This window comes from Neolamprologus multifasciatus, chromosome 3, assembly GCF_963576455.1.
Source record: "Neolamprologus multifasciatus chromosome 3, fNeoMul1.2, whole genome shotgun sequence".
NCBI classification, from domain to species: Eukaryota; Metazoa; Chordata; class Actinopteri; order Cichliformes; family Cichlidae; genus Neolamprologus; species Neolamprologus multifasciatus.
Window position 1 is genome coordinate 18,585,540 of NC_140441.1, and position 25,501 is coordinate 18,611,040.

Sequence of the window (25,501 nt, forward strand, 5' to 3'; positions counted from 1 at the left end):
AGCGCACCAACAACCACGACTGCAGCTCCAACAACCACAACAGCCGCACCAACAACCACAACTGCAGCTCCAACAACCACAACAGCCGCACCAACAACCACAACAGCCGCTCCAACAACCACAACTGCAGCTCCAACAACAACAACAGCTGCACCAACAACCACAACATCCGCACCAACCACCACAGCTAGATATGTTGTTTTCCGATCCATAAGGAAGCCAATTTACAGTGGACCTGTTGAATTCGGCGTCTGAAGCTTTTAAAAATCGAGCTACATCAATCAAGAATCAGGTAATTTTTCACTGTTGTCTAATGCAACGCTGCGTGCCTACTTTGTGGAAGGCAAAATCAAGGTTGTTTCTTAGGAATACCCATTAAAACACAAAATACTTTTTAAAACAACCAAAAACAGTCAACTAGATAACCTTTGCTTCCAACCCTTTAAAACTTTAAAACACTTTTTACTAAGCTTTATACAAAAGTTTTTTTAAGCTTATATTTCTGGAGTCTTTTTTTACTGGTGGCAAAGCACTTGATATTTGAATAAGGATTTTCAGTGATGAAGTTTAACAAACGCAGATACAGATTCTCTTTCACTCAACTGTCTACTGTCTTTTGCATCTCAAACGCATGCATTGAACCTGACTTTATTGCATTTATTCAACATTAAACACACTACATTTCTCTCCCTGAGTGAGGAAGAAACACTTCAAAACTGCATTTAGTATTTTAAGTACTATAATTTAAAAGGCTTTGAATCCTCCGACACAAAAAAAATCCACATGCATGGTTTATGCATGTATTCACAGTCTTTCGCATGTGTCTATTTCAGTATAAATGGTAGTCTTCCTCTTTGTGATAGCTGGCACGTGGCTAACACAGATGTGGTTGTTGTTGGGTATACCTTGCCTCTCATGCTATTGTAGCTGGAAAAAGTGTATGGATGGTTTGTGGAAATTCTGATCAAGTATTCAAGATTCAGTTCAAGGTTCAAGATTCTTTATTCGTCATAATGCATAGTTATACAAGTATAACATGCAGTCAAATGTAACCTGACACGCTCCTTCGACTTATGCAAAATTGGGGGAGAGGGGGAGCGAGGAAGAACATTATATATTATATACATACTTAGGTGAATGTGCAGTAGTAGCATGTATGCAGCAAGCAGTGAGTTCTGTAAATTAAGTGAATTAAATAATAAGAGACAATATGAACATATTTAAAATTAAAAAAGAATTTGAAATGTACATTGGGCCCGGTGTAGAAGCTTCTCTTGAGTCTCTCTATCCTTGGCCTGGATGATGTGGAACCTTCTGCCGGATTTCAGAAGTTGGAACAGTTTGTTGCCAGGATGGGACGGGTCCTTCAGTATCTGCACTGTTTAGTCCGGCATCTCCTGGTGTAGGTGTCCTGAGTGGAGGGAGAGCATCCTGCAGCAGCGTTCTGCTGTACAGATCACTCTCTGAAGAGCATTTTGGTCCTTAACACAGCTGTTCCCAAACCAGGACGTGATGTTCTGTGTGAGGATGTTCTCCACAGCACCTGCATAGAAAGTCCCGATGATCTCTGGCGAGACCCTGACTTCCTCAGTTGTCGGAGGTAATACAGGCGCTGCCTAGCCTTTTTGGTCTGGACCTGAATGTGGGTAGACCATGTCAGGTCTAAGCAGATGTGGACACAGAGACTGCAACCCTTTCCACTGAGCTCCACTGATGGTAATGGCTTGTAGTCTGTGCTGACTCCTTCCGAAATCCACCACCAGATCCTTGGTCTTACCAACGTTCAGCTGGAGATGGTTATCCTGGCACCATGATGCCAGATTCTTCACTTCATACATGTAGGCCGCCTCATCGTTGCTGGAGATGGCGCCCAACTCCACTGTGTCGTCAGCAAACTTCACAATGGTGTTGGAGCCATGGATGGCCACACAGACACGTTGCTGTGGTGCTCCTGTGTTGATGGTGATGCTGTTAGAGATGCATCTGCCCACCCTCACCACCTGAGTTTTGCCAGTGAGGAAGTCCAACACCTATGCACACGACAGCTTTTGAGTCCTAGATCCCTCAGCTTTGTGAACAGTCTGCCGGGCACTATTTTGTTAAACACTGAACTGTAATCAACAAACAGCATTCTCACATAGTTACCCTGTTTCTTGTCCACGTGGCTGAGGGTAGTGTGAAGGATGTTGGCGATGGCATCCTCTGTGGATCTGTTGGGACAGTAGGCAAACTGGTGCGGATCTGTGGTGTCTGGGATGGAGGAGGAGATTATGTTCTTCAGCAGCCTCTCGAACAGCTTTATTACTTCATTACTGGCCGGTAATCCTTCAGGGATGAGGGTTTGCAGTTCTTTGGCACAGGAGTGATGGTGGATCTCTTGAAGCATGGGGGGAACACAGACTTTGCCAGGGACTCGTTGAAGATGGAAGTGAACACACGTGCTAGCTGGTCAGCACAGCAGACGGCCAGTGATGCTGTCTAGCCCCGCCGCTTTCCTTGTGTTCAGTCTTCTCAGTGCCCGCTTGGACATCGTGCTCCGCGATGTTGATCACCGATCTCTCGGTGATGACGTCACTGTCCTCGGTTGTCCAGGGGGTAGTTAGCATTAGCCACTTGGCTGACCTCATTAAGGGCGTTGAACTGGTTCAGCTCGTTGGTGAATGCAGAGTCGGCATTGATCGGCGCAGTGTCCCTGGCTTTGTAGTTCGTAATGGTGCGTAGTCCGTGCCACATACTCCGTGTGTCGCCCTGGTGGAAGCGAGACTCCACACGCACCCGGTACTGGCGTTTGGCATCTCTCAACGTATGAGGCCGCTTTGTAGGCACTCATATCGCCAGTGGTGATCCCCCCTCGTCGTACACGAGACATGCTGGTAGAAGTTCAGCATGACTTGTCCGAGATTCGCTTTATTAAAGTCTCCTGCTACAATGAGGGCTGTGCCGGGTCCTTGTTTTGAAATGAACTCAGCACATCAGAACTCAGCACATCATGTAGTTTGGACAAAGCCATGCTGATGCCTGCTTGGGGTGGGATGTAGACCAACGTGGCGGTGACCGAGGTGAACTGACAGGGCAGATAGAAAGGGCGGCACTTAATGTTCAAGAATTCCAGATGTGGCGAGCAGCCGCTGGAAAGAGTAGAAATGCTCCAGGCATCACACCACTTTCTGTTTACCATGAAACACACTCTTCCACCTTTGGTTTTGTTTGACTCTGCCGTTCTGTCTGCACGGAGCACAAAGAATGAATCCGACGGAGTTGTGGGTCTGGTCCGGCACGGTGGGGGGTCAGCCAATTCTCCGTCAGCACAGAATGTTGCAGTACCTTATGTCATGTTGGAAGGTGACTCTTGCTCTTAGGGTCATCGAGCTTGTTTTCCAGCGATTGTACGTTGGCCAGTAGGATGCTGGGCAGTGGTGCGCGATGCGCCTGCTGTCTTAGTCTGTTTCGAACGCCAGTGCGTTTCTCCCGGCGCTTATTTGTTCTACGCCTCGGGTGAGTGGCTCGTCCTTTGTTGTTGACTGCGCTGCGTAGTATCTCAGGCGGCCGGGATGGGTCGGGTTTAAAAGTGTCCAAGATTAAATGTGCAAACTTGTCATCGATGTTTACAAGTGATCTGCTCTCGTAGATTATAAAACTAGAGGATTTTGGGATGTAAACCAGAGCAAAAAGTAATATAATATAATATAATATAATATAATATAATAACGACTAAAAAAGGTGCATAGTCTGAGCGAGGTCAAAAAGGCATCTGGACGTGGCCGCGCCATCTTTGACTAAAAAATTTGATAGAATATTGTTGTTTTTCATATGCCTATTTGATTTTCCTTTGCCTCACTGTAACAATGACTCTCACCATCAGCAAGAGGACTTAATATTTACATTAAAACACAACTGAATTGAGTTTCTTGGTATAGGGCTCCAAAAATTCGTTTCTCAAGTGGCTCATTTAACAAAGAAAAAAAAGAAATTGTACTGCTGATCTTAAAGGACAGGTTAAGCTAGACCTTCCCAAAAGTGTGGGGCCCGCCCCCTAGGGGGGGCGCAGAGCCATTGCAGGATGGGGGCGTGGTATGAAAATGGAAAAAAACAAAAACAACACTTGGACACTGCTAGCACGGGGCACCTACACAAACGCAAAACAGGGAGATAAAGCACAGCTGATATATTTCCAAACCAACGTCATTCTAAACCAAAGACTGGAAAATATGGTGAAGCATATCTTCCCTTTGGTTTCACCTGCACAAGTGCCAAGGTAGCTCTCCCCTGCAGAATTGGTTTTCCCTTCGTCGGGAGCACGCGCTGGGCTCTTCAAATCACGGACAAACAGTATCCCACATTCTTGATTTTTAGTTCACAAACACTTGTTGTAATGACTAATATAGATAGAGACAAAATACTGTTAATCTGAGTGTTTGCCATTCTGCAATTCATCTCATGTAAACAAAAACGTGGCACACAGCGTGACGTGAAAAAGGCACATACCTTTGAAGTTGCGTGACGAACTCTGTATTCCTCGTCCACACATAAACGCAAAGAAGGAGTTTTAAAAAATCGCAGTTTTCGGTGATTCGAAACGCTGTTTGCATGTGGATGAAACAGCTGCGTTTGCAAAAATCCCCCTGTAGGTGTGGACGTAGGGTAAAAGAGTTACTAGTTTATTTTCTTACTACCGGTAATGTATTGCAGATTGCTTGTATTTGCTTAATTGTTCACTAAATGTTTGAGGTGTGAAACAAACCGCAATGGAGAAAATATGGGTGTGTGTGGTTGGAGGATGTGTTTGTGCACGCGGAGGGGGGGGCGCGAACATTTTCTTGTAAAACAAAGGGGGGCTAGCAAAACAAGTTTGGGACCACTGGGTTAAGCCATGAGGCATCACGAGGAAAAGAAATTCATATCGCAAGTCCTGTCTTTGGACTGAACCATCAAAACTACTCACTATAGAGGGAAAGTTCTTAGATTTGCTCTTTTAATCCGTCTCCTTTTTAGATATTTTACTGCAATATTTGTTACTTATACAAACAGGATAAACATTGTTTAAAGAAAATCGCTTTGTGACTGCAGATTGAACCTGCTTACAAAACGGCATTTGCTTCTTCGTTTCACTCCTTGGATGTTCTCGACTTCAGGTAATTTCATTATTTTGACATTTGATGTTAAGAGCACTGACTTAAAGCCCTAAATATTCAAAAATATAATTTTTGTTTCATTTAAAGTGAGGGATCAGTCATCAACACCATGGAGCTTCAATTTGGGTCATCGGTTCCAAATGACAATGACATTAGCAATGTTTTGATCAGTCAAGCCTCAATTGTGACAGGTTTTGACATTGAGACAACCTCCATCACTGTCAGTGAAACGTATCCAACTACTACAACTACAGCCCCAACTCTTACAACTACAGATGCAACAACTACGACTGCAGCTCCAACAACCACAACAGCCGCAACAACAACCACAACTGCAACTCCAACAACCACGACTGCAGCTCCAACATCAACAACCGCCGCACCAACAACCACGACTGCAGCTCCAACAACCACAACAAGTGCACCCACAACCACGACTGCAGCTCCAACAACCACAACAAGGCGCACCAACAACACGACTGCAGCTCCAACAACCACAACAGCCGCACCAACAACCACGACTGCAGCTCCAACAACCACAACAGCCGCACCAACAACCACGACTGCAGCTCCAACAACCACAACAGCCGCACCAACAACCACGACTACAGCTCCAACAACCACAACAAGCGCACCCACAACCATGACTGCAGCTCCCACAACCACAACACCCTCACCAACAACCACAACTTCAGCTCCAACAACCACAACAGCGACTCCAACAACCCCAACTGCAGCTCCAACAACAACAACAAGCGCACCAACATCCACGACTGCAGCTCCAACAACCACGAGTGCAGCTCCAACAACCACAACAGCCGCACCAACAACCACGACTGCAGCTCCAACGACCACAACATCCGCACCAACATCCACAACAGCCGCACCAACAACCACGACTGCAGCTCCAACAACCACGACTTCAGCTCCAACAACCACAACAGCAACACCAACAACCCCAACTGCAGCTCCAACAACAACAACAGGCACACCAACAACCACAACTGCAGCTCCAACAACCACAACAGCCGCACCAACAACCATGACTGAAGCTCCAACAACCACAACACCCGCTCCAACAACCACAACAGCTGCACCAACAACCACGACTGCAGCTCCAACAACCACAACAGCGACACCAACAACCCCAACTGCAGCTCCAACAACACCAACAAGCGCACCAACAACCACGACTGCAGCTCCAACAACCACAACAGCCGCACCAACAACCACAAGTGCAGCTCCAACAACGACAACAGGCACACCAACAACGACAACAGGCACACCAACAACCACGACTGCAGCTCCAACAACCACAACAGCCGCACCAACAACCACGACTGCAGCTCCAACACCACAACAGCCGCACCAACAATCACGACTTCAGCACCAACAACCACAACAGCCGTTCCAACAACCACAACTTCAGCTCCAACAACCACAACAGCGACACCAACAACCCCAACTGCACCTCCAACAACAACAACAAGCGCACCAACAACCACGACTGCAGCTCCAACAACCACAACAGCCGCACCAACAACAACAAGTGCAGCTCCAACAACGACAACAGGCACACCAACAACCACGACTGCAGCTCCAACAACCACAACAGCCGCACCAACAACCAGAACTGAAGCTCCAACAACCACAACAGCCACACCAACAACCACAACTGCAGCTCCAACAACCACAACAGCCGCTCCAACAACCACAACTGCAGCTCCAACAACCACAACAGCTGCACCAACAACCACAACGCCCGCACCAACCACCACAGCTAGATATGTTGTTTTCCGATCCACAGGAAGCCAATTTACAGTGGAGCTGTTGAATTCGGCGTCTGAAAGCTTTTAAAAATCGAGCTACATCAATCAAGAATCAGGTAATTTTTCACTGTTGTCTAATGCAACGCTGCGTGCCTACTTTGTGGAAGGCAAAATCAAGGTTGTTTCTTAGGAATACCCATTAAAACACAAAATACTTTTTAAAACAACCAAAAACAAGTCAACTAGATAACCTTTGCTTCCAACCCTTTAAAACTTTAAAACACTTTTTACTAAGCTTTATACAAAAAGTTTTTTAAGCTTATATTTCTGGAGTCTTTTTTACTGGTGGCAAAGCACTTGATATTTGAATAAGGATTTTCAGTGATGAAGTTTAACAAACGCAGATACAGATTCTCTTTCACTCAACTGTCTACTGTCTTTTGCATCTCAAACGCATGCATTGAACCTGACTTTATTGCATTTATTCAACATTAAACACACTACATTTCTCTCCCTGAGTGAGGAAGAAACACTTCAAAACTGCGTTTAGTATTTTAAGTACTATAATTTAAAAGGCTTTGAATCCTCGACACAAAAAAAATCCACATGCATGGTTTATAGCATGTATTCACAGTCTTTCGCATGTGTCTATTTCAGTATAAATGGTAGTCTTCCTCTTTGTGATAGCTGGCACGTGGCTAACACAGATGTGGTTGTTGTTGGGTATACCTTGCCTCTCATGCTATTGTAGCTGGAAAAAGTGTATGGATGGTTTGTGGAAATTCTGATCAAGTATTCAAGATTCAGTTCAAGGTTCAAGATTCTTTATTCGTCATATGCATAGTTATACAAGTATAACATGCAGTCAAATGTAACCTGACACGCTCCTCGACTTATGCAAAATTGGGGGAGAGGGGGAGCGAGGAAGAACATTATATATTATATACATACATTAGGTGAATGTGCAGTAGTAGCATTGTATGCAGCAAGCAGGTGAGTTCTGTAAATTAAGTGAATTAAATAAGAAGAGACAATATGAACATATTTAAAATTAAAAAGAATTTGAAATGTACATTGGGCCGGTGTAGAAGCTTCTCTTGAGTCTCTCTATCCTTGCCTGGATGATGTGGAACCTTCTGCCGGATTTCAGAAGTTGGAACAGTTTGTTGCCAGGATGGGACGGGTCCTTCAGTATCTGCACTGTTTAGTCCGGCATCTCCTGGTGTAGGTGTCCTGAAGTGGAGGGAGAGCAATCCTGCAGCAGCGTTCTGCTGTACAGATCACTCTCTGAAGAGCATTTTGGTCCTTAACACAGCTGTTCCCAAACCAGGACGTGATGTTCTGTGTGAGGATGTTCTCCACAGCACCTGCATAGAAAGTCCCGATGATCTCTGGCGAGACCCTGAACTTCCTCAGTTGTCGGAGGTAATACAGGCGCTGCCTAGCCTTTTTGGTCTGGACCTGAATGTGGGTAGACCATGTCAGGTCTAAGCAGATGTGGACACAGAGACTGCACCCTTTCCACTGGAGCTCCACTGATGGTAATGGCTTGTAGTCTGTGCTGACTCCTTCCGAAATCCACCACCAGATCCTTGGTCTTACCAACGTTCAGCTGGAGATGGTTATCCTGGCACCATGATGCCAGATTCTTCACTTCATACATGTAGGCCGCCTCATCGTTGCTGGAGATGGCGCCCAACTCCACTGTGTCGTCAGCAAACTTCACAATGGTGTTGGAGCCATGGATGGCCACACAGACACGTTGCTGTGGTGCTCCTGTGTTGATGGTGATGCTGTTAGAGATGCATCTGCCCACCCTCACCACCTGAGTTTTGCCAGTGAGGAAGTCCAACACCTATGCACACAGACAGCTTTTGAGTCCTAGATCCCTCAGCTTTGTGAACAGTCCTGCCGGGCACTATTTTGTTAAACACTGAACTGTAATCAACAAACAGCATTCTCACATAGTTACCCTGTTTCTTGTCCACGTGGCTGAGGGTAGTGTGAAGGATGTTGGCGATGGCATCCTCTGTGGATCTGTTGGGACAGTAGGCAAACTGGTGCGGATCTGTGGTGTCTGGGATGGAGGAGGAGATTATGTTCTTCAGCAGCCTCTCGAACAGCTTTATTACTTCATTACTGCCGGTAATCCTTCAGGGATGAGGGTTTGCAGTTCTTTGGCACAGGGATGATGGTGGATCTCTTGAAGCATGGGGGGAACACAGACTTTGCCAGGGACTCGTTGAAGATGGAAGTGAACACACGTGCTAGCTGGTCAGCACAGCAGACGGCCAGTGATGCTGTCTAGCCCCGCCGCTTTCCTTGTGTTCAGTCTTCTCAGTGCCGCTTGGACATCGTGCTCCGCGATGTTGATCACCGATCTCTCGGTGATGACGTCACTGTCCTCGGTTGTCAGGGGGTAGTTAGCATTAGCCACTTGGCTGACCTCATTAAGGGCGTTGAACTGGTTCAGCTCGTTGGTGAATGCAGAGTCGGCATTGATCGGCGCAGTGTCCCTGGCTTTGTAGTTCGTAATGGTGCGTAGTCCGTGCCACATACTCCGTGTGTCGCCCTGGTGGAAGCGAGACTCCACACGCACCCGGTACTGGCGTTTGGCATCTCTCAACGTATGAGGCCGCTTTGTAGGCACTCATATCGCCAGTGGTGATCCCCCCTCGTCGTACACGAGACATGCTGGTAGAAGTTCAGCATGACTTGTCCGAGATTCGCTTTATTAAAGTCTCCTGCTACAATGAGGGCTGTGCCCGGGTCCTTGTTTTGAAATGAACTCAGCACATCAGAACTCAGCACATCATGTAGTTTGGACAAAGCCATGCTGATGCCTGCTTGGGGTGGGATGTAGACCACGTGGCGGTGACCGAGGTGAACTGACAGGGCAGATAGAAAGGGCGGCACTTAATGTTCAAGAATTCCAGATGTGGCGAGCAGCCGCTGGAAAGAGTAGAAATGCTCCAGGCATCACACCACTTTCTGTTTACCATGAAACACACTCTTCCACCTTTGGTTTTGTTTGACTCTGCCGTTCTGTCTGCACGGAGCACAAAGAATGAATCCGACGGAGTTGTGGTCTGGTCCGGCACGGTGGGGGTCAGCCAATTCTCCGTCAGCACAGAATGTTGCAGTACCTTATGTCATGTTGGAAGGTGACTCTTGCTCTTAGGTCATCGAGCTTGTTTTCCAGCGATTGTACGTTGGCCAGTAGGATGCTGGGCAGTGGTGCGCGATGCGCCTGCTGTCTTAGTCTGTTTCGAACGCCAGTGCGTTTCTCCGGCGCTTATTTGTTCTACGCCTCGGGTGAGTGGCTCGTCCTTTGTTGTTGACTGCGCTGCGTAGTATCTCAGGCGGCCGGGATGGGTCGGGTTTAAAAGTGTCCAAGATTAAATGTGCAAACTTGTCATCGATGTTTACAAGTGATCTGCTCTCGTAGATTATAAAACTAGAGGATTTTGGGATGTAAACCAGAGCAAAAAGTAATATAATATAATATAATATAATATAATATAATAACGACTAAAAAGGTGCATAGTCTGAGCGAGGTCAAAAAGGCATCTGGACGTGGCCGCGCCATCTTTGACTAAAAAATTTGATAGAATATTGTTGTTTTTCATATGCCTATTTGATTTTCCTTTGCCTCACTGTAACAATGACTCTCACCATCAGCAAGAGACTTAATATTTACATTAAACACAACTGAATTGAGTTTCTTGGTATAGGGCTCCAAAAAATTCGTTTCTCAAGTGGCTCATTTAACAAAGAAAAAAAAAGAAATTGTACTGCTGATCTTAAAGGACAGGTTAAGCTAGACCTTCCCAAAAGTGTGGGGCCCGCCCCCTAGGGGGGGCGCAGAGCCATTGCAGATGGGGGCGTGGTATGAAAATGGAAAAAAACAAAACAACACTTGGACACTGCTAGCACGGGGCACCTACACAAACGCAAAACAGGAGATAAAGCACAGCTGAATATATTTCCAAACCAACGTCATTCTAAACCAAAGACTGGAAAATATGGTGAAGCATATCTTCCCTTTGGTTTCACCTGCACAAGTGCCAAGGTAGCTCTCCCCTGCAGAATTGGTTTTCCCTTCGTCGGGAGCACGCGCTGGGCTCTTCAAATCACGGACAAACAGTATCCCACATTCTTGATTTTTAGTTCACAAACACTTGTTGTAATGACTAATATAGATAGAGACAAAATACTGTTAATCTGAGTGTTTGCCATTCTGCAATTCATCTCATGTAAACAAAAACGTGGCACACAGCGTGACGTGAAAAAGGCACATACCTTTGAAGTTGCGTGACGAACTCTGTATTCCTCGTCCACACATAAACGCAAAGAAGGAGTTTTAAAAAATCGCAGTTTTCGGTGATTCGAAACGCTGTTTGCATGTGGATGAAACAGCTGCGTTTGCAAAAATCCCCCTGTAGGTGTGGACGTAGGGTAAAAGAGTTACTAGTTTATTTTCTTACTACCGGTAATGTATTGCAGATTGCTTGTATTTGCTTAATTGTTCACTAAATGTTTGAGGTGTGAAACAAACCGCAATGGAGAAAATATGGGTGTGTGTGGTTGGAGGATGTGTTTGTGCACGCGGAGGGGGGGGCGCGAACATTTTTCTTGTAAAACAAAGGGGGGCTAGCAAAACAAGTTTGGGAACCACTGGGTTAAGCCATGAGGCATCACGAGGAAAAGAAATTCATATCGCAAGTCCTGTCTTTGGACTGAACCATCAAAACTACTCACTATAGAGGGAAAGTTCTTAGATTTGCTCTTTTAATCCGTCTCCTTTTTAGATATTTTACTGCAATATTTGTTACTTATACAAACAGATAAACATTGTTTAAAGAAAATCGCTTTGTGACTGCAGATTGAACCTGCTTACAAAACGGCATTTGCTTCTTCGTTTCACTCCTTGGATGTTCTCGACTTCAGGTAATTTCATTATTTTGACATTTGATGTTAAGAGCACTGACTTAAAGCCCTAAATATTCAAAAATATAATTTTTGTTTCATTTAAAGTGAGGGATCAGTCATCAACACCATGGAGCTTCAATTTGGGTCATCGGTTCCAAATGACAATGACATTAGCAATGTTTTGATCAGTCAAGCCTCAATTGTGACAGGTTTTGACATTGAGACAACCTCCATCACTGTCAGTGAAACGTATCCAACTACTACAACTACAGCCCAACTCTTACAACTACAGATGCAACAACTACGACTGCAGCTCCAACAACCACAACAGCCGCAACAACAACCACAACTGCAAATCCAACAACCACGACTGCAGCTCCAACATCAACAACCGCCGCACCAACAACCACGACTGCAGCTCCAACAACCACAACAAGTGCACCCACAACCACGACTGCAGCTCCAACAACCACAACAAGCGCACCAACAACCACGACTGCAGCTCCAACAACCACAACAGCCGCACCAACAACCACGACTGAAGCTCCAACAACCACAACAGCCGCACCAACAACCACGACTGCAGCTCCAACAACCACAACAGCCGCACCAACAACCACGACTACAGCTCCAACAACCACAACAAGCGCACCCACAACCATGACTGCAGCTCCCACAACCACAACACCCTCACCAACAACCACAACTTCAGCTCCAACAACCACAACAGCGACTCCAACAACCCCAACTGCAGCTCCAACAACAACAACAAGCGCACCAACATCCACGACTGCAGCTCCAACAACCACGAGTGCAGCTCCAACAACCACAACAGCCGCACCAACAACCACGACTGCAGCTCCAACGACCACAACATCCGCACCAACATCCACAACAGCCGCACCAACAACCACGACTGCAGCTCCAACAACCACGACTTCAGCTCCAACAACCACAACAGCAACACCAACAACCCCAACTGCAGCTCCAACAACAACAACAGGCACACCAACAACCACAACTGCAGCTCCAACAACCACAACAGCCGCACCAACAACCATGACTGAAGCTCCAACAACCACAACACCCGCTCCAACAACCACAACAGCTGCACCAACAACCACGACTGCAGCTCCAACAACCACAACAGCGACACCAACAACCCCAACTGCAGCTCCAACAACACCAACAAGCGCACCAACAACCACGACTGCAGCTCCAACAACCACAACAGCCGCACCAACAACCACAAGTGCAGCTCCAACAACGACAACAGGCACACCAACAACGACAACAGGCACACCAACAACCACGACTGCAGCTCCAACAACCACAACAGCCGCACCAACAACCACGACTGAAGCTCCAACAACCACAACCAGCTGCACCAACAATCACGACTTCAGCACCAACAACCACAACAGCCGTTCCAACAACCACAACTTCAGCTCCAACAACCACAACAGCGACACCAACAACCCCAACTGCACCTCCAACAACAACAACAAGCGCACCAACAACCACGACTGCAGCTCCTACAACCACAACAGCCGCACCAACAACAACAAGTGCAGCTCCAACAACGACAACAGGCACACCAACAACCACGACTGCAGCTCCAACAACCACAACAGCCGCACCAACAACCACGACTGCAGCTCCAACAACCACAACAGCCACACCAACAACCACAACTGCAGCTCCAACAACCACAACAGCCGCTCCAACAACCACAACTGCAGCTCCAACAACAACAACAGCTGCACCAACAACCACAACGCCCGCACCAACCACCACAGCTAGATATGTTGTTTTCCGATCCACAGGAAGCCAATTTACAGTGGAGCTGTTGAATTCGGCGTCTGAAGCTTTTAAAAATCGAGCTACATCAATCAAGAATCAGGTAATTTTTCACTGTTGTCTAATGCAACGCTGCGTGCCTACTTTGTGGAAGGCAAAATCAAGGTTGTTTCTTAGGAATACCCATTAAAACACAAAATACTTTTTAAAACAACCAAAAACAAGTCAACTAGATAACCTTTGCTTCCAACCCTTTAAAACTTTAAAACACTTTTTACTAAGCTTTATACAAAAAGTTTTTTTAAGCTTATATTTCTGGAGTCTTTTTTTACTGGTGGCAAAGCACTTGATATTTGAATAAGGATTTTCAGTGATGAAGTTTAACAAACGCAGATACAGATTCTCTTTCACTCAACTGTCTACTGTCTTTTGCATCTCAAACGCATGCATTGAACCTGACTTTATTGCATTTATTCAACATTAAACACACTACATTTCTCTCCCTGAGTGAGGAAGAAACACTTCAAAACTGCGTTTAGTATTTTAAGTACTATAATTTAAAAGGCTTTGAATCCTCGACACAAAAAAATCCACATGCATGGTTTATACATGTATTCACAGTCTTTCGCATGTGTCTATTTCAGTATAAATGGTAGTCTTCCTCTTTGTGATAGCTGGCACGTGGCTAACACAGATGTGGTTGTTGTTGGGTATACCTTGCCTCTCATGCTATTGTAGCTGGAAAAAGTGTATGGATGGTTTGTGGAAATTCTGATCAAGTATTCAAGATTCAGTTCAAGGTTCAAGATTCTTTATTCGTCATATGCATAGTTATACAAGTATAACATGCAGTCAAATGTAACCTGACACGCTCCTCGACTTATGCAAAATTGGGGGAGAGGGGGAGCGAGGAAGAACATTATATATTATATACATACATTAGGTGAATGTGCAGTAGTAGCATTGTATGCAGCAAGCAGGTGAGTTCTGTAAATTAAGTGAATTAAATAAGAAGAGACAATCTGAACATTTACAAAATAGACAATATGAACATATTTAAAATTAAAAAGAATTTGAAATGTACATTGGGCCGGTGTAGAAGCTTCTCTTGAGTCTCTCTATCCTTGCCTGGATGATGTGGAACCTTCTGCCGGATTTCAGAAGTTGGAACAGTTTGTTGCCAGGATGGGACGGGTCCTTCAGTATCTGCACTGTTTAGTCCGGCATCTCCTGGTGTAGGTGTCCTGAAGTGGAGGGAGAGCAATCCTGCAGCAGCGTTCTGCTGTACAGATCACTCTCTGAAGAGCATTTTGGTCCTTAACACAGCTGTTCCCAAACCAGGACGTGATGTTCTGTGTGAGGATGTTCTCCACAGCACCTGCATAGAAAGTCCCGATGATCTCTGGCGAGACCCTGAACTTCCTCAGTTGTCGGAGGTAATACAGGCGCTGCCTAGCCTTTTGGTCTGGACCTGAATGTGGGTAGACCATGTCAGGTCTAAGCAGATGTGGACACAGAGACTGCACCCTTTCCACTGGAGCTCCACTGATGGTAATGGCTTGTAGTCTGTGCTGACTCCTTCCGAAATCCACCACCAGATCCTTGGTCTTGCCAACGTTCAGCTGGAGATGGTTATCCTGGCACCATGATGCCAGATTCTTCACTTCATACATGTAGGCCGCCTCATCGTTGCTGGAGATGGCGCCCAACTCCACTGTGTCGTCAGCAAACTTCACAATGGTGTTGGAGCCATGGATGGCCACACAGACACGTTGCTGTGGTGCTCCTGTGTTGATGGTGATGCTGTTAGAGATGCATCTGCCCACCCTCACCACCTGAGTTTTGCCAGTGAGGAAGTCCAACACCTATGCACACAGACAGCTTTTGAGTCCTAGATCCCTCAGCTTTGTGAACAGTCTGCCGGGCACTATTTTGTTAAACACTGAACTGTAATCAACAAACAGCATTCTCACATAGTTACCCTGTTTCTTGTCCACGTGGCTGAGGGTAGTGTGAAGGATGTTGGCGATGGCATCCTCTGTGGATCTGTTGGGACAGTAGGCAAACTGGTGCGGATCTGTGGTGTCTGGGATGGAGGAGGAGATTATGTTCTTCAGCAGCCTCTCGAACAGCTTTATTACTTCATTACTGGCCGGTAATCCTTCAGGGATGAGGGTTTGCAGTTCTTTGGCACAGGGATGATGGTGGATCTCTTGAAGCATGGGGGGAACACAGACTTTGCCAGGGACTCGTTGAAGATGGAAGTGAACACACGTGCTAGCTGGTCAGCACAGCAGACGGCCAGTGATGCTGTCTAGCCCCGCCGCTTTCCTTGTGTTCAGTCTTCTCAGTGCCGCTTGGACATCGTGCTCCGCGATGTTGATCACCGATCTCTCGGTGATGACGTCACTGTCCTCGGTTGTCAGGGGGTAGTTAGCATTAGCCACTTGGCTGACCTCATTAAGGGCGTTGAACTGGTTCAGCTCGTTGGTGAATGCAGAGTCGGCATTGATCGGCGCAGTGTCCCTGGCTTTGTAGTTCGTAATGGTGCGTAGTCCGTGCCACATACTCCGTGTGTCGCCCTGGTGGAAGCGAGACTCCACACGCACCCGGTACTGGCGTTTGGCATCTCTCAACGTATGAGGCCGCTTTGTAGGCACTCATATCGCCAGTGGTGATCCCCCCTCGTCGTACACGAGACATGCTGGTAGAAGTTCAGCATGACTTGTCCGAGATTCGCTTTATTAAAGTCTCCTGCTACAATGAGGGCTGTGCCCGGGTCCTTGTTTTGAAATGAACTCAGCACATCAGAACTCAGCACATCATGTAGTTTGGACAAAGCCATGCTGATGCCTGCTTGGGGTGGGATGTAGACCAACGTGGCGGTGACCGAGGTGAACTGACAGGGCAGATAGAAAGGGCGGCACTTAATGTTCAAGAATTCCAGATGTGGCGAGCAGCCGCTGGAAAGAGTAGAAATGCTCCAGGCATCACACCACTTTCTGTTTACCATGAAACACACTCTTCCACCTTTGGTTTTGTTTGACTCTGCCGTTCTGTCTGCACGGAGCACAAAGAATGAATCCGACGGAGTTGTGGTCTGGTCCGGCACGGTGGGGGTCAGCCAATTCTCCGTCAGCACAGAATGTTGCAGTACCTTATGTCATGTTGGAAGGTGACTCTTGCTCTTAGGTCATCGAGCTTGTTTTCCAGCGATTGTACGTTGGCCAGTAGGATGCTGGGCAGTGGTGCGCGATGCGCCTGCTGTCTTAGTCTGTTTCGAACGCCAGTGCGTTTCTCCCGGCGCTTATTTGTTCTACGCCTCGGGTGAGTGGCTCGTCCTTTGTTGTTGACTGCGCTGCGTAGTATCTCAGGCGGCCGGGATGGGTCGGGTTTAAAAGTGTCCAAGATTAAATGTGCAAACTTGTCATCGATGTTTACAAGTGATCTGCTCTCGTAGATTATAAAACTAGAGGATTTTGGGATGTAAACCAGAGCAAAAAGTAATATAATATAATATAATATAATATAATAACGACTAAAAAGGTGCATAGTCTGAGCGAGGTCAAAAAGGCATCTGGACGTGGCCGCGCCATCTTTGACTAAAAAATTTGATAGAATATTGTTGTTTTTCATATGCCTATTTGATTTTCCTTTGCCTCACTGTAACAATGACTCTCACCATCAGCAAGAGACTTAATATTTACATTAAACACAACTGAATTGAGTTTCTTGGTATAGGGCTCCAAAAAATTCGTTTCTCAAGTGGCTCATTTAACAAAGAAAAAAAAAGAAATTGTACTGCTGATCTTAAAGGACAGGTTAAGCTAGACCTTCCCAAAAGTGTGGGGCCCGCCCCCTAGGGGGGGCGCAGAGCCATTGCAGATGGGGGCGTGGTATGAAAATGGAAAAAAACAAAAACAACACTTGGACACTGCTAGCACGGGGCACCTACACAAACGCAAAACAGGAGATAAAGCACAGCTGAATATATTTCCAAACCAACGTCATTCTAAACCAAAGACTGGAAAATATGGTGAAGCATATCTTCCCTTTGGTTTCACCTGCACAAGTGCCAAGGTAGCTCTCCCCTGCAGAATTGGTTTTCCCTTCGTCGGGAGCACGCGCTGGGCTCTTCAAATCACGGACAAACAGTATCCCACATTCTTGATTTTTAGTTCACAAACACTTGTTGTAATGACTAATATAGATAGAGACAAAATACTGTTAATCTGAGTGTTTGCCATTCTGCAATTCATCTCATGTAAACAAAAACGTGGCACACAGCGTGACGTGAAAAAGGCACATACCTTTGAAGTTGCGTGACGAACTCTGTATTCCTCATCCACACATAAACGCAAAGAAGGAGTTTTAAAAAATCGCAGTTTTCGGTGATTCGAAACGCTGTTTGCATGTGGATGAAACAGCTGCGTTTGCAAAAATCCCCCTGTAGGTGTGGACGTAGGGTAAAAGAGTTACTAGTTTATTTTCTTACTACCGGTAATGTATTGCAGATTGCTTGTATTTGCTTAATTGTTCACTAAATGTTTGAGGTGTGAAACAAACCGCAATGGAGAAAATATGGGTGTGTGTGGTTGGAGGATGTGTTTGTGCACGCGGAGGGGGGGGGCGCGAACATTTTTCTTGTAAAACAAAGGGGGGCTAGCAAAACAAGTTTGGGAACCACTGGGTTAAGCCATGAGGCATCACGAGGAAAAGAAATTCATATCGCAAGTCCTGTCTTTGGACTGAACCATCAAAACTACTCACTATAGAGGGAAAGTTCTTAGATTTGCTCTTTTAATCCGTCTCCTTTTTAGATATTTTACTGCAATATTTGTTACTTATACAAACAGATAAACATTGTTTAAAGAAAATCGCTTTGTGACTGCAGATTGAACCTGCTTACAAAACGGCATTTGCTTCTTCGTTTCACTCCTTGGATGTTCTCGACTTCAGGTAATTTCATTATTTTGACATTTGATGTTAAGAGCACTGACTTAAAGCCCTAAATATTCAAAAATATAATTTTTGTTTCATTTAAAGTGAGGGATCAGTCATCAACACCATGGAGCTTCAATTTGGGTCATCGGTTCCAAATGACAATGACATTAGCAATGTTTTGATCAGTCAAGCCTCAATTGTGACAGGTTTTGACATTGAGACAACCTCCATCACTGTCAGTGAAACGTATCCAACTACTACAACTACAGCCCCAACTCTTACAACTACAGATGCAACAACTACGACTGCAGCTCCAACAACCACAACAGCCGCAACAACAACCACAACTGCAAATCCAACAACCACGACTGCAGCTCCAACATCAACAACCGCCGCACCAACAACCACGACTGCAGCTCCAACAACCACAACAAGTGCACCCACAACCACGACTGCAGCTCCAACAACCACAACAAGCGCACCAACAACCACGACTGCAGCTCCAACAACCACAACAGCCGCACCAACAACCACGACTGAAGCTCCAACAACCACAACAGCCGCACCAACAACCACGACTGCAGCTCCAACAACCACTACAGCCGCACCAACAACCACGACTGCAGCTCCAACAACCACAACAGCCGCACCAACAACCACGACTGCAGCTCCAACAACCACAACAGCCGCACCAACCACCACAACAGCCGCACCAACAACCACGACTGCAGCTCCAACAACCACGACTGCAGCTCCAACAACCACGACTGCAGCTCCAACAACCACAACAGCCGCCCCAACAACCACGACTGCAGCTCCAACAACCACGACTGCAGCTCCAACAACCACAACAGCCGCACCAACAACCACGACTGCAGCTTCAACAACCACGACTGCAGCTCCAACAACCACAACAGCCGTTCCAACAACCACAACTTCAGCTCCAACAACCACAACAGCGACACCAACAACCCCAACTGCACCTCCAACAACAACAACAAGCGCACCAACAACCACGACTGCAGCTCCTACAACCACAACAGCCGCACCAACAACAACAAGTGCAGCTCCAACAACGACAACAGGCACACCAACAACCACGACTGCAGCTCCAACAACCACAACAGCCGCACCAACAACCAGAACTGAAGCTCCAACAACCACAACAGCCACACCAACAACCACAACTGCAGCTCCAACAACCACAACAGCCGCTCCAACAACCACAACTGCAGCTCCAACAACAACAACAGCTGCACCAACAACCACAACGCCCGCACCAACCACCACAGCTAGATATGTTGTTTTCCGATCCACAGGAAGCCAATTTACAGTGGAGCTGTTGAATTCGGCGTCTGAAGCTTTTAAAAATCGAGCTACATCAATCAAGAATCAGGTAATTTTTCACTGTTGTCTAATGCAACGCTGCGTGCCTACTTTGTGGAAGGCAAAATCAAGGTTGTTTCTTAGGAATACCCATTAAAACACAAAATACTTTTTAAAACAACCAAAAACAAGTCAACTAGATAACCTTTGCTTCCAACCCTTTAAAACTTTAAAACACTTTTTACTAAGCTTTATACAAAAAGTTTTTTAAGCTTATATTTCTGGAGTCTTTTTTTACTGGTGGCAAAGCACTTGATATTTGAATAAGGATTTTCAGTGATGAAGTTTAACAAACGCAGATACAGATTCTCTTTCACTCAACTGTCTACTGTCTTTTGCATCTCAAACGCATGCATTGAACCTGACTTTATTGCATTTATTCAACATTAAACACACTACATTTCTCTCCCTGAGTGAGGAAGAAACACTTCAAAACTGCGTTTAGTATTTTAAGTACTATAATTTAAAAGGCTTTGAATCCTCGACACAAAAAAATCCACATGCATGGTTTATGCATGTATTCACAGTCTTTCGCATGTGTCTATTTCAGTATAAATGGTAGTCTTCCTCTTTGTGATAGCTGGCACGTGGCTAACACAGATGTGGTTGTTGTTGGGTATACCTTGCCTCTCATGCTATTGTAGCTGGAAAAAGTGTATGGATGGTTTGTGGAAATTCTGATCAAGTATTCAAGATTCAGTTCAAGGTTCAAGATTCTTTATTCGTCATATGCATAGTTATACAAGTATAACATGCAGTCAAATGTAACCTGACACGCTCCTCGACTTATGCAAAATTGGGGGAGAGGGGGAGCGAGGAAGAACATTATATATTATATACATACATTAGGTGAATGTGCAGTAGTAGCATTGTATGCAGCAAGCAGGTGAGTTCTGTAAATTAAGTGAATTAAATAAGAAGAGACAATCTGAACATTTTACAAAATAGACAATATGAACATATTTAAAATTAAAAAGAATTTGAAATGTACATTGGGCCGGTGTAGAAGCTTCTCTTGAGTCTCTCTATCCTTGCCTGGATGATGTGGAACCTTCTGCCGGATTTCAGAAGTTGGAACAGTTTGTTGCCAGGATGGGACGGGTCCTTCAGTATCTGCACTGTTTAGTCCGGCATCTCCTGGTGTAGGTGTCCTGAAGTGGAGGGAGAGCAATCCTGCAGCAGCGTTCTGCTGTACAGATCACTCTCTGAAGAGCATTTTGGTCCTTAACACAGCTGTTCCCAAACCAGGACGTGATGTTCTGTGTGAGGATGTTCTCCACAGCACCTGCATAGAAAGTCCCGATGATCTCTGGCGAGACCCTGAACTTCCTCAGTTGTCGGAGGTAATACAGGCGCTGCCTAGCCTTTTTGGTCTGGACCTGAATGTGGGTAGACCATGTCAGGTCTAAGCAGATGTGGACACAGAGACTGCACCCTTTCCACTGGAGCTCCACTGATGGTAATGGCTTGTAGTCTGTGCTGACTCCTTCCGAAATCCACCACCAGATCCTTGGTCTTGCCAACGTTCAGCTGGAGATGGTTATCCTGGCACCATGATGCCAGATTCTTCACTTCATACATGTAGGCCGCCTCATCGTTGCTGGAGATGGCGCCCAACTCCACTGTGTCGTCAGCAAACTTCACAATGGTGTTGGAGCCATGGATGGCCACACAGACACGTTGCTGTGGTGCTCCTGTGTTGATGGTGATGCTGTTAGAGATGCATCTGCCCACCCTCACCACCTGAGTTTTGCCAGTGAGGAAGTCCAACACCTATGCACACAGACAGCTTTTGAGTCCTAGATCCCTCAGCTTTGTGAACAGTCTGCCGGGCACTATTTTGTTAAACACTGAACTGTAATCAACAAACAGCATTCTCACATAGTTACCCTGTTTCTTGTCCACGTGGCTGAGGGTAGTGTGAAGGATGTTGGCGATGGCATCCTCTGTGGATCTGTTGGGACAGTAGGCAAACTGGTGCGGATCTGTGGTGTCTGGGATGGAGGAGGAGATTATGTTCTTCAGCAGCCTCTCGAACAGCTTTATTACTTCATTACTGGCCGGTAATCCTTCAGGGATGAGGGTTTGCAGTTCTTTGGCACAGGGATGATGGTGGATCTCTTGAAGCATGGGGGGAACACAGACTTTGCCAGGGACTCGTTGAAGATGGAAGTGAACACACGTGCTAGCTGGTCAGCACAGCAGACGGCCAGTGATGCTGTCTAGCCCCGCCGCTTTCCTTGTGTTCAGTCTTCTCAGTGCCGCTTGGACATCGTGCTCCGCGATGTTGATCACCGATCTCTCGGTGATGACGTCACTGTCCTCGGTTGTCAGGGGGTAGTTAGCATTAGCCACTTGGCTGACCTCATTAAGGGCGTTGAACTGGTTCAGCTCGTTGGTGAATGCAGAGTCGGCATTGATCGGCGCAGTGTCCCTGGCTTTGTAGTTCGTAATGGTGCGTAGTCCGTGCCACATACTCCGTGTGTCGCCCTGGTGGAAGCGAGACTCCACACGCACCCGGTACTGGCGTTTGGCATCTCTCAACGTATGAGGCCGCTTTGTAGGCACTCATATCGCCAGTGGTGATCCCCCCTCGTCGTACACGAGACATGCTGGTAGAAGTTCAGCATGACTTGTCCGAGATTCGCTTTATTAAAGTCTCCTGCTACAATGAGGGCTGTGCCCGGGTCCTTGTTTTGAAATGAACTCAGCACATCAGAACTCAGCACATCATGTAGTTTGGACAAAGCCATGCTGATGCCTGCTTGGGGTGGGATGTAGACCAACGTGGCGGTGACCGAGGTGAACTGACAGGGCAGATAGAAAGGGCGGCACTTAATGTTCAAGAATTCCAGATGTGGCGAGCAGCCGCTGGAAAGAGTAGAAATGCTCCAGGCATCACACCACTTTCTGTTTACCATGAAACACACTCTTCCACCTTTGGTTTTGTTTGACTCTGCCGTTCTGTCTGCACGGAGCACAAAGAATGAATCCGACGGAGTTGTGGTCTGGTCCGGCACGGTGGGGGTCAGCCAATTCTCCGTCAGCACAGAATGTTGCAGTACCTTATGTCATGTTGGAAGGTGACTCTTGCTCTTAGGTCATCGAGCTTGTTTTCCAGCGATTGTACGTTGGCCAGTAGGATGCTGGGCAGTGGTGCGCGATGCGCCTGCTGTCTTAGTCTGTTTCGAACGCCAGTGCGTTTCTCCCGGCGCTTATTTGTTCTACGCCTCGGGTGAGTGGCTCGTCCTTTGTTGTTGACTGCGCTGCGTAGTATCTCAGGCGGCCGGGATGGGTCGGGTTTAAAAGTGTCCAAGATTAAATGTGCAAACTTGTCATCGATGTTTACAAGTGATCTGCTCTCGTAGATTATAAAACTAGAGGATTTTGGGATGTAAACCAGAGCAAAAAGTAATATAATATAATATAATATAATATAATATAATATAATATAATAACGACTAAAAAGGTGCATAGTCTGAGCGAGGTCAAAAAGGCATCTGGACGTGGCCGCGCCATCTTTGACTAAAAAATTTGATAGAATATTGTTGTTTTTCATATGCCTATTTGATTTTCCTTTGCCTCACTGTAACAATGACTCTCACCATCAGCAAGAGACTTAATATTTACATTAAACACAACTGAATTGAGTTTCTTGGTATAGGGCTCCAAAAAATTCGTTTCTCAAGTGGCTCATTTAACAAAGAAAAAAAAAGAAATTGTACTGCTGATCTTAAAGGACAGGTTAAGCTAGACCTTCCCAAAAGTGTGGGGCCCGCCCCCTAGGGGGGGCGCAGAGCCATTGCAGATGGGGGCGTGGTATGAAAATGGAAAAAAACAAAAACAACACTTGGACACTGCTAGCACGGGGCACCTACACAAACGCAAAACAGGAGATAAAGCACAGCTGAATATATTTCCAAACCAACGTCATTCTAAACCAAAGACTGGAAAATATGGTGAAGCATATCTTCCCTTTGGTTTCACCTGCACAAGTGCCAAGGTAGCTCTCCCCTGCAGAATTGGTTTTCCCTTCGTCGGGAGCACGCGCTGGGCTCTTCAAATCACGGACAAACAGTATCCCACATTCTTGATTTTTAGTTCACAAACACTTGTTGTAATGACTAATATAGATAGAGACAAAATACTGTTAATCTGAGTGTTTGCCATTCTGCAATTCATCTCATGTAAACAAAAACGTGGCACACAGCGTGACGTGAAAAAGGCACATACCTTTGAAGTTGCGTGACGAACTCTGTATTCCTCGTCCACACATAAACGCAAAGAAGGAGTTTTAAAAAATCGCAGTTTTCGGTGATTCGAAACGCTGTTTGCATGTGGATGAAACAGCTGCGTTTGCAAAAATCCCCCTGTAGGTGTGGACGTAGGGTAAAAGAGTTACTAGTTTATTTTCTTACTACCGGTAATGTATTGCAGATTGCTTGTATTTGCTTAATTGTTCACTAAATGTTTGAGGTGTGAAACAAACCGCAATGGAGAAAATATGGGTGTGTGTGGTTGGAGGATGTGTTTGTGCACGCGGAGGGGGGGGCGCGAACATTTTTCTTGTAAAACAAAGGGGGGCTAGCAAAACAAGTTTGGGAACCACTGGGTTAAGCCATGAGGCATCACGAGGAAAAGAAATTCATATCGCAAGTCCTGTCTTTGGACTGAACCATCAAAACTACTCACTATAGAGGGAAAGTTCTTAGATTTGCTCTTTTAATCCGTCTCCTTTTTAGATATTTTACTGCAATATTTGTTACTTATACAAACAGATAAACATTGTTTAAAGAAAATCGCTTTGTGACTGCAGATTGAACCTGCTTACAAAACGGCATTTGCTTCTTCGTTTCACTCCTTGGATGTTCTCGACTTCAGGTAATTTCATTATTTTGACATTTGATGTTAAGAGCACTGACTTAAAGCCCTAAATATTCAAAAATATAATTTTTGTTTCATTTAAAGTGAGGGATCAGTCATCAACACCATGGAGCTTCAATTTGGGTCATCGGTTCCAAATGACAATGACATTAGCAATGTTTTGATCAGTCAAGCCTCAATTGTGACAGGTTTTGACATTGAGACAACCTCCATCACTGTCAGTGAAACATATCCAACTACTACAACTACAGCCCCAACTCTTACAACTACAGATGCAACAACTACGACTGCAGCTCCAACAACCACAACAGCCGCAACAACAACCACAACTGCAAATCCAACAACCACGACTGCAGCTCCAACATCAACAACCGCCGCACCAACAACCACGACTGCAGCTCCAACAACCACAACAAGTGCACCCACAACCACGACTGCAGCTCCAACAACCACAACAAGCGCACCAACAACCACGACTGCAGCTCCAACAACCACAACAGCCGCACCAACAACCACGACTGAAGCTCCAACAACCACAACAGCCGCACCAACAACCACGACTGCAGCTCCAACAACCACTACAGCCGCACCAACAACCACGACTGTAGCTCCAACAACCACAACAGCCGCACCAACAACCACGACTGCAGCTCC

The 25,501-nt window shown here is 46.0% G+C and overlaps 1 protein-coding gene and 1 long non-coding RNA gene across 2 annotated transcripts; both read left to right on the forward strand.

Annotated features, from left to right (window-relative positions):
• The first annotated feature begins 6,979 nt into the window (after positions 1 to 6,979).
• On the forward strand, positions 6,980 to 13,202 carry LOC146521851 (uncharacterized). The gene is made up of 3 exons (XR_014870628.1): positions 6,980 to 7,017; positions 11,787 to 11,851; positions 11,939 to 13,202. It is a non-coding gene; the product is annotated as an uncharacterized LOC146521851 (long non-coding RNA).
• A 22-nt stretch (positions 13,203 to 13,224) lies between these two features.
• LOC146521852 (uncharacterized) lies at positions 13,225 to 24,901 on the forward strand. The gene is made up of 4 exons (XM_085140691.1): positions 13,225 to 13,736; positions 18,528 to 18,592; positions 18,680 to 19,973; positions 24,780 to 24,901. Exons 3-4 carry the CDS (start codon positions 18,702 to 18,704, stop codon positions 24,846 to 24,848), a joined length of 1,341 nt encoding a protein of 446 aa, XP_084996817.1. The 5' UTR covers positions 13,225 to 13,736; positions 18,528 to 18,592; positions 18,680 to 18,701; the 3' UTR covers positions 24,849 to 24,901.
• The last annotated feature ends 600 nt before the right edge of the window (positions 24,902 to 25,501 follow it).